Below are 10,000 nucleotides of genomic sequence, written 5' to 3' on the forward strand. Positions count from 1 at the left end.
AGGTAATCCAGTTTTCCCTCGCCAACCTCCCTCCCCCCTCCCCCCCCCTCCCCGCCCAAACAACTGAATAAAAATAAAAACTAACATTTGATTTTACCTGTGTTAGATAGATTTAGAGCATTTTTTGCTCAGCTACCTTGAGATGTTTGTAAAGTAATCGTAACCAAATTAAAATATCATTAGATATCACCCTCAGTCTTCTTAATTAAAGTTATTTCTGGTCAAGGTTAGCAGCTAAATCAATCTAATACAGATACCAAAAGGCTCTAATGAATTAGAGAGAGAAAAAATGTTCCCTTGCATGTTTCTTTTTTTCTTTGGAAAGCAACGTATGCAATTAGGAATAATTTATACTGATCTGCCTTGTGTTCCATATAACTAGGTCTTGCAAAGGGAATAATTTGACCTGACAGTGTGCTACAGAGCTTAACTGCAGATGCAGAGACATGTCCTTAAAGTGAAAGGAGGCAGTGTGGCTCGGTGGTTAGGGCGCTTGCCTTGAGATCCGGAGATCCCGGGTTCAAGACCCGCTCTGACCACTCGCTGAATTTGTTCCTGGTAGTCCCTGGTTCAACTTCCCAGCTGCACTTGTAAATAGCCAACTGGTTTGCCTCTGGCCAGTTGGGATTCTTAAAGGTTGTTGTTGTGTTCTGTTGTTTCGTTGATTGTTTCATTGGCCCTGAAAAGCCCCTATGGGGAGCGGTCAATTAAGTAAAAGCTTTGAACGAAAAAAAAACAAAAAACAAAAAACACAGACTGACCTCTTCCCAAATGCCTACAGGTCAGTGCTTGTGCAAATATCATCTGTCCACATCGCAACATACAACCCCAACCTGTATCAACAGTTGGCCCTGTTCCTCCTATTTAAAACAAAAAAACAAACGTTAAAAATGTTAAGGTCAACTGGTTCAGGTATGCATCTTGTTCTTCCAATAGCTGGCCCTACTGACTCTTTTGCAAACAAAAATATGAAAAATATTACAACTTAGCATTTTTGAGCAACAATTGGCATCATGAAGTGGCATTTTGGGATTTTAGGACACTGGTTTTTCCCAAACTTTAAAGCAAATCATCAGTGCAAAAGTAATGATCTAGACATACACTCACCAATTGCCGGAAAATTCTTTCTGTATGTAAACCAAAATCTAGACCTGATATCTTGAATGAGTTTAGTATTGTCATCTGCTAAAATGCAAAGCAAACAAATGAATAAATAAAAGTACTTACAGATTCAATAAGTATCTATTAGCAGACTGTAATTCACAAGTGCAACATGCAATGATAAGGAGCATTGAAACTGCATAAAGCAATAGGAAAAAAATTTAGGCAGTGAGGCTTGATTAAACAAGGTCAGCATTGAAATGGCATTCATAAAGCAATGAAACAGATCAAAACGGCTAAGTCAACGTTGTACCCAATTCAAATCTCCTGTGGTTTAGATGATTTCTTTGTGCATTATATTTGCATTATAATGGAGAATTCACATTTAAATGATAATTGGAAATACCTGGAACAAAAATGTTTTATTCCCAAAGGGTTTGAATCGGGTACAACACTGAATTATCTGATTTGGTCTATTGTGTCTCAGTCCATCCAAAGCTTTTACAGTGTACATTTACCCATGTCCCAGTATTTTCCCCTGGCATGTGGCTTTCTCAGCCCAAGTCTCCCTAACCCTGCCAGGTTTGAGCTTCAAAATGAAAAATGTCTCTGTTATGAGCCTAGCGATGCCATCAGGCTGGCGCTTATCTCCGGTTTCTGTAGCATGAAGTGACTAGCAGTATTTCTACTCCCCCCTTGATGGGATGCTAGTCCATGGCAGGGTTACCCCCAGCATTTTCGCTGGTACCCATTTATACACCTGGATAGAGAGAAGCACCGTGGGAGTAAAGCGTCTTGCCCAAGAACATAACACAATGTTTCCGGTCAGGATCCGAACCCGGATCACTTGATCCAGAGTCAAGCACTCTAACCATGAGGCCACCGCGCCTCCTACAAAATGAAGGAGTGTTTACTTTGTGACCTTTATACTGAAAAATGATTTTGAAATTGTGGGCTGACATCAAGTTAAACAAATATTGACAAGAACAGTGGATTTCTCCCGACTGCACTGAAGGAGAGGCTTTCAAAAGCTTAGAGCTGTTTGTTAGCACAGGTTTAAGAGTATCACAAAGTGATATCAGTCAAACACCAATATGGTCTTTTGATAAAATTCTGTTGAGGTGGGAGCAATAACTGATCACCCAGAATAGACCTATGATGGGGGTATTTGAATTGCCTTTCTTGCATGGAAGGGGCAGGGGGATGAAGATGGAGATACAGCTTTGCTTTGACCTCTCAGCTGGTACAAGAATCAAGTAGGCAGACTAACTCTTTTCCACAGAGTAAATTAGCAATCAAGTTTTGTATAAGCCAGTTCAGAGATTTAAGAAATGAATGTGCGCCTTGGGATAAAAACAAGCATGTAATAACATGGTTTTTTTTTGTTATGGCAAATAGCTGCAAGAATTTGCATAAGAAATATTTTGTTTTTTAATATATATGATTGCTTTTATCCTCTGACCTCACTTATTAAAGCAAGGTCAACTCCAGCCTTGCTTTTATTCAAAGGCCTGGTAACAGAGCACAGAACTGTAAAATGGTCTATTTGTCCGGTGGCATAATAAATTTTCAACCACCCAAGCGAGTAATGAGAGAACTACAGGAAAGATATTGTGTGGTTCCAGAAAATATCCATACCTCCACCACGGAAGACTTTTTGATTTGCACCCCCCCTCCCCCCAGGATTTTCCGTTCCAGGGGGGTCTTTGATGACCCCCCCTCCCCTCAGGAATTTCCAGAATTTTTTTACTTATAAAAACGACAGTGAGTTAGTTACGTAATTGCGGTAGAATTTTATTTCAACAGTGTAAACATTAAGGTTAACTTTTAGAAAAATATAACGCTTTGTTAAGCTCATTATCCAGATAAACTTTTAGCTTGTGCGCTATCAACTTTGCAAAGCTTAAACATTTGGGTTGCACGTCGACTGTTTCACGTTTTCGTGCGAACTTCGATGAGAACATTTCACTCACTTAAACAACTTCGCAAACCATAGCAAATAAAACAGAAACTTACAAGGTTCCTTTGTCTACACATTTTGTCAGTTTCTTCAGGTTGATTCTTTAATATTTAGGGACCACACATGTTGACGCGGTAGGTTTCGTGAACATCGTCACAAAGGCGATTGTTTTACAAAGAATATTATTGACGACAAAATAATCCATCATATTTGTAAACTTAGATATGGCGATTTATGTGCAGTCTTCAAATTTACTGACTCTCCAGCAGTCCTTCTCGCCGGTAAATGCAACACAGCCTCACTGTTTCTTGCCTTTGAGCCACGGATGGAATCGAGAGGGCGAATCTTATTGTTTTTGGCGCGATTTACTTCCTCCAATGAGTAGTCAAACTCCTGTTTTAGAATTTCCAGTTTTACATAACGAACTGAACCTCAACAATCGTTTCCCGAGGCGGCAATAAATATTGCGTTTACTCAAAGAAGAGAAAACTTGACTCCCAGTTCCTGTCCGTGGTCTAAATGCCACCCACAAAAAAGAAAATGTCGTTGCATGCAAGCGTTGAGATGGTGGGAACTTGCGTCTTATCACATTTTCAATGAGTTACTACCCCCAGTAAAACATAAATCCTATCAAAAATGTGTTTACTGCATGTGAAGGTAGCGAAAAGTGATACTCAAAAGAACAGAAGTGTTGGTTGGACGAAAAAGAGACAAAGCTAGAAGTCTGGGGACGAGACTCCAGGTGAGACCGCCATTTTAAATGTTTTGAATCCGTCCCAAATGAAAGACACATTGTTCTTAGCTTCGGGAGATTGTAGAGCTAGCTAACTCAAAGAAAACGGAAACATTGAAGCTAATAGTATTAACTTTATCTCAAAACTGACTTTTGTTTCAAAACATCGTCCGGTAGTGTGTTTTGTGCTTCAGATCGATCGTAAGTTGCTTTCAATGTTTTGTACGTGGTTCGTGACCCTTTGGAAAAGTAGTTTCCCACGAAACCCCCCTACCCCTTGGAAATTACTGCCCTTTAACCCCCCCTCTCCCTCGGAATTTCCAATTGTCTTCCGTGGTGGGGGTATGGATATTTTCTGGAACCACACATTAAGCATCATCATCAACTGGGAACTCCGAAGTTCAGCCACTGAGTTACTGGAGCCTCTATGGTGAGCAAGTGTGAAATGTGGGTATAGAGTACGACTGCATCCTGCAGACAAATAGTCTAATTTTAACCATAATTATATGACTCTTAACTGCATCATGCAGTCACATTAAGGTATATCGCATCTCTGATATGCCTTATTGAACCCATTCATTGACTCCCGGCAGTGACCCCATTGATGAGTAAAATCGTCTGGCGTTAGACAGAGTAAAATACTAAGTATGGCTGGTTTAGGGGTGAATGGGTTAATGTGACTGTGTGATGCAGTTAAGAGTCACATATGGTTAAAATTAGACTATGTGACTGCATGGTGCAGTCGTAGTCTATACCATCCTTGCTCTCACCACAGAGTCTCCAGTAGCACAGTGGTTAGAGCATCTGAATAGATCATGGAGGGTCGTCGGTTCAAATCCCATCTGGGGCTCGGAATTTTTCCGAGTTCCCAGTTGACAATGATACTTAATATCTTTCCTGAATAAATTTTCAATTAAAAAAAAATGTATGTAAACAGGATGTATGATAAAAATAATTAATCGAAGCTATCATTGTTTTACATCATGCATTCTATGGTAAAATTATTAAAAATAATTAAAAAAAATATTTTTAATAATTTTTACCAGAGAACACCTATTCAACTTTACTAGGATGTATGATGTAAAACAATGATAGCTTAGATCGATAACAAAATGCCGTGGTTCCAGAACTTGCAGAAATACGCCACAACCCATTCTCATTAAGGAAATATCTTACAAGATTAAGACCAATAAAACAAAGCAAGCAAATTTTTCTTAGCTCTGAAATAAACGCATTTTAAATACGCGCAAACGTAAATTTCGATACTTTAGCACCGATTCAACCAAATTTTGTTGTAACAAAGAGAGAACTTAGCATACCAACATGTCCTTTTACAATCTAAAATCTAAAACAACTCAAAAAGCACGAAACAGATTCTACGCAGAAATCAAAGCTTGCAGTTCTCATGGTCCGCGGCAATGTAAAAAAAATTCTGACGATTAACGTCAGGAAAATAAACGCTGCTACCTCTGTCAGTAATGTACTCCTTTCCAAGAATCCACACGGGCTCACGAGTCCTCGGGAAATGATCAAGTTCAAAAGAAACCCCTTCGTACGTAACACAAGCAGCATCCATAACAGGACCCGCCATATTTTTCTTTCGTTCTCAGTTTTTCAGTTTACAAAACATCGTCACTTCGACCTAGTACTCCGCGGTATGGTGTCCAATGCCTACCCACCTACCCACACCGACACCGTCGACTCCACCCCACTATCCTAACAGATAGACCGCGAAAGAAGAACTCAGTAACGTCCTCTATGACTGCAAGTATACACGTTTTTGAAGAGGATGGAGCGGAGACGAGAAGTACCCTGCTGCCTACCGCTATATTTCTTATCTAAATCGTACCCTTCTCCACTGACCTGGTATCACAACCAAAAACACTACCTTACGCGGCGAAGCTTGCCAACTCAACAAAGTGAGCCCTATATGACATTTCTTTGTTACCAATGCCAAGAGATAAAGAATTTAAAAACAGAAAAAAATCGAAAAACAAATCCAGGAGATCCAAGAAAAACCCGAGACAGGCAAATGAGCAAATAAGCGTCAGGTTACAACTAATTGAAGTTCTGGAATGTTTAGAATCGATTTCAACAAAAGCCGTTTGTTAGTGAAACACGCGAGACCGTGCGCAGCAAGCAAGAGATTTGGGTTTTGAGATCTTTCATTTTCTACGGGGTTACTAACAAGTCAAAGTTCGTTTTAAATCCTAGTAGCCAGCCACAGGGTTCAGCAGCGTGACTGAGAAACTAACATACTTTACAGACAACCAACAGAGTGCTAACCGGATGCTGAGAAAATGCGAATAGTTCAATCTGTTTCTCTCTTCTTGACTTTGGCTTCCCTAGGCCTCGCAGTTACAGCAGAATCTGTACGTCTGTCTCTTTGTTATTTAACTTTCAACAGCTTTTGAGACTTCCTTTTGCATTTGGTGTCAATTTAAAAAAGGTTTGGTGTGAACTAACCATTTTTCACACTAGTACTAGTGTTGAAAATTATGAACGTTTATGTTTCCAGCGCTTCGATGAAAATGGTCAGGAATCGTTTGAAACAAACAATCAAGGTATGTTTTACCTCGTGCTCATTAATTAATTTTAGTTAAAGGGGGACTACGAGCTATGAGATGGAGATGTTAGGCCATTCATTGCTGTAATGCGCCGATCAACTCGAAACTTCAATATCCTCCCCTCCGGGGAATTTGAACTTTTGAAGATCTTTCAAATTCCCGCCCCCTCGGGCCAAAATGGTGTTCAAATGCCCTACCCTATTGTCGGATTTGTCTGTCATACCCTACTAAAGAACAATCGTTCGGCTCCTGCCGTCGTTAATAAAGACCTTTTGAAGACCTTTTTTGAAAAAAAAAATCATTTGAAACCTGACACTTAGGTTCAATTTTCCCACCTCACACAGGCAAAGGTCAAATTCCCCACTTCTCGGGCACAGAAGATGGTCAAATGCCCGGGGTTTGCCCAGGAAGGGGTGGGGATGTTAAAGTTTCGATTTGGTCGGTGCATAAATTGTCGTAGATGTCTTTTGGGTTGCAGGATATTGTTTTTTCGTCATTTATGAGTCCTGGGGTCGATTCCAGTCCTCGTTTTGAAATTTGGGTTGAGTTCTTGCTTCTCTATTTGGCAGTGGGGAACCACTTTAGGGGTCGGGGTAAAGATGTTTAATCTTGGGGTGGGGGATTTTCCCAACCAAAATCTTATCTCTCTACTTAAATAAGAAACAAGGGAGTTTATCCCATGAAAACCTGTTTATCCCTGGTCTTCTCTTCCACTTGAACCCTTTGATCAATTCCAGCATTGGTTTTGGTAATTAATTTTCTTTGGATTGGCTTTTAGATTTGTGCCTCGATGTCCTGTGTCATGCTGGACAGGACTGTTTAGTCCATAATGAAATTGCCTCCTGCATTTGCAAGAAATCATGTCCTGATCATGATAATCCAGTCTGTGGATCAAATGGTATGACTTTTCCAAACCACTGTGAGCTGCACCGGACTGCTTGTTTGCAAGGAAAGAAGATTTCTGTTAAACATAATGGAATGTGCAAAGGTAAGGAATCAGACAATCACTCTTAACAATCATGATTTTTCCTTGGTGGAGAACTTTGGTTAATAGACCATTTTACAGTTGTTTGCTCAGCGACCTTTTCTAAGCCCATGAATGGCTGCGAGACTGCCGGTGACCTTGTATTGATACAGCCCCAACTGCTTTTATCATGTAAATTGTGTTGTTGTAATTCTAATAATATTAGTCCATATTAACATTACAAAAGCACGGAAGTTTGTATCAAAACAGGGTCACCGGGAGCCTCGCTTCCATTCTTTGGCCAGGTAACTTAGCTACAACTGTAAAATGGTCTATTTTGTCATCAAATCACAGGGGTGCCAACTCAGTCTTCTTCATCAAAAAGAGTGAACCAGTCAAAACCTGGTAAGTGAAACAACTTTACCTTATGCAGTACTTTTTTTAAAAAAAATTCTTTTTCTTGCCCAGTTCTTAAGTTAAAAATTTCCCTACTTCTATACAAACAAGTTTTATGTTATTACTAAGAAAGTTTGTTCACTATGCCATTCAGTCGTTTGCTATGAGGATGATCGTGAAGACATACGCAGTCGTTTGATTGGATGGTTAAAGACCCAAAACAATTTGTTGGAAGGCGTGCAAGATTATAATGATCTGGTCAAGTCTTATTTTGACAAGATGGATGAAAACAGTGATGGGCGACTCGATGCAGTGGAATTCAGAGAGTTTGTACTGGCAAATCAAACAAAGGAAGAGGTATTGAGAATATAAACCGTGCAGCTGTTATAATTATGTGGTTTTCAATATCTTGTACCCTTGATTGTGTGAACTAGCAGATGTATCCAGAACTGCCCCTAATAGATGCACACAGATTTCAATAAGTGTCACAAAGTGTCCCGTTGGTCATGCATGAATAAACCTGCGACTAGGTTTTTCAGCTTCTTAAATTACTAAAATAGTAACCTATACAGGGGCGGATCCAAAAAATTCCAGAAAGAGGGGGCAGAAGAAACTGCAGCAAGATCGCACCCCCCTTCCCCCTCAAAAAAAATTCAAGTTGGTCAAGATGCTGCTTACAGCATTCTGGGAGCATTTGTGACCAAAACTTTAGGCTTCAGAATGGAAAATTTGTGATTTTTTAAACAATGCCAGAAAACGATATAGTAGTGGTTAGCAAACTATCCGTGGTTTTCATGTGACATCATCACAATTAAAAAACAAGGAATTATCAATCCTCTTTAGATTTTAGTTTAGTTGGTTATTAGAACAGCTGAAGACTTATCTTTTTGCAAATTTTCAGTTTGATGGGGTTTTTTGTCTTGTGGTAAAGCAAGGTTGAATTTCTAAGCTTTTGCTTGACATTATGTTAAAATTGCGGCTGAGAATGCTGTCACATAGGCTAAAAAAGTGACTTATTTGCGGAGATTTTTCAATCTGAACAGTCCTTGTATGAGAATAAGTACTCATATAGATGTTTATGGGCCCTCAGAAGACGACTACAGGCCTTTTATAGCAAAACTTGATGACATATGTTTTTTTTAGTTTCCGGCCACCATGTTTGTGCCCCTTGCAGGGATGCAAACATGGCGTCTTCATACAAAGCCTTATTTCTTCGAATATCTCCCGCATGAAACATCGCACAGACCTGTACCTTTGCGAGACTGTTTGAACATTCATCTTCTTTTATTTTTATCTGTTGAATGGTTTTGATGATGGTGTGACAGTGAAAACCGGCAATTCAAGGAGTGATCCCATTGCATTCACATGCCTACGAACAAAGATAACAAATCCCTTCACTGCAGGGGGGTTAATGAATGTCATCCTTCTCTGGCCCCCTCCCCTCATAGTACTTGCTGCTAAACTCCCCTTTTGGCCTCGCTAAAATCATGTGGCACATTTTCATTCAATCAGGAGAGACAAAAGCAAAATTAATAAGACTCCTGTAAGGGCGTATACATCCATGGGATGCACAAACAGTTAACACAAATTGTCCAGGGATTTTGCGGCTGAGTGGTTTGGCGTGCTTCTTTGGTGCGCCCATTTCAGCTGAGGGCTTTGGTTCTACCATTTGGAGTTGTAATCGTTCCAGCGTATCCCCGTATCCTCCATTTATTCGAAAGAGAGAAGTAATCCTTGCACTTACTTACCGGTACTTACTTAATCTTCATCGTGTTTCAAAACACATAAGGCTTCGGCCAAAGTGTGCCATTGGCTTCTGTCAAGTGCTCGTCATTCCAGGTGACCCCGTGCACTTATGTGGACAATAATTTATTCTTAAAAGTAATTGTCTCTTATAGACACCTGAAAACTTCAGGTGGCTCTAACAGGATTGAAACCCCATGTCACTTCATAAATGTAGCTCATTTGGCAGAGCATTGCACCAGCATCACAGAGGTCATGGGCTTGAGTTCCGTTGGAGCCACCTGAATTTCTTAGGTGTCCATTATTGCTGAAATTGTCCAGAAAAGTGCAAGGATCAATCTGAAAATTTTATCGTAACTTGCTTGCATGAATTTCCCAGTGCATGCAACTTCTGCATGTACATGTATTTGTGTTAACTGCACTATGATTGGGCAGGCTCAAATACAAGCAAAAATGTCTTGGAATCTAAAAGACAATTTACTGGTAGATAAATGTGACCAGATTCCTTGCAGTTTACTTTACTAAAGTAATTGTTA

General features: G+C 39.9%; 2 protein-coding genes across 5 annotated transcripts in view; one reads left to right on the forward strand and one right to left on the reverse strand.

The window, feature by feature from the left end:
- Window positions 1–5,418, reverse strand: part of LOC137982068 (cysteine protease ATG4B-like) — a 15,502-nt gene extending 10,084 nt beyond the window's left edge. Inside the window, exons 1-3 of one of the 2 annotated variants that reach the window (XM_068829094.1) lie at window positions 5,262–5,418; window positions 1,108–1,185; window positions 762–860 (exon numbers count right to left, since the gene is read on the reverse strand). In XM_068829094.1, the coding sequence (XP_068685195.1) occupies window positions 762–860; window positions 1,108–1,185; window positions 5,262–5,385 (301 nt within the window). In that variant the 5' untranslated portion in view covers window positions 5,386–5,418. The remainder of the gene's footprint in view (window positions 1–761; window positions 861–1,107; window positions 1,186–5,261) is intronic. The other variant, XM_068829095.1, reaches the window with a different exon arrangement.
- A 97-nt stretch (window positions 5,419–5,515) lies between these two features.
- The window catches only part of LOC137982069 (follistatin-related protein 1-like), a 9,485-nt gene continuing 5,000 nt past the window's right edge, over window positions 5,516–10,000 (forward strand). Inside the window, exons 1-6 of one of the 3 annotated variants that reach the window (XM_068829097.1) lie at window positions 5,516–5,713; window positions 6,009–6,166; window positions 6,313–6,358; window positions 7,140–7,349; window positions 7,680–7,730; window positions 7,876–8,078. In XM_068829097.1, the coding sequence (XP_068685198.1) occupies window positions 6,095–6,166; window positions 6,313–6,358; window positions 7,140–7,349; window positions 7,680–7,730; window positions 7,876–8,078 (582 nt within the window). In that variant the 5' untranslated portion in view covers window positions 5,516–5,713; window positions 6,009–6,094. Of the gene's footprint in view, window positions 5,714–5,807; window positions 6,167–6,312; window positions 6,359–7,139; window positions 7,350–7,679; window positions 7,731–7,875; window positions 8,079–10,000 lie in introns of those variants that run through there. The other 2 variants (XM_068829096.1, XM_068829098.1) reach the window with 2 other exon arrangements.

Source organism: Montipora foliosa, chromosome 13 (assembly GCF_036669935.1).
Source record: "Montipora foliosa isolate CH-2021 chromosome 13, ASM3666993v2, whole genome shotgun sequence".
NCBI classification, from domain to species: Eukaryota; Metazoa; Cnidaria; class Anthozoa; order Scleractinia; family Acroporidae; genus Montipora; species Montipora foliosa.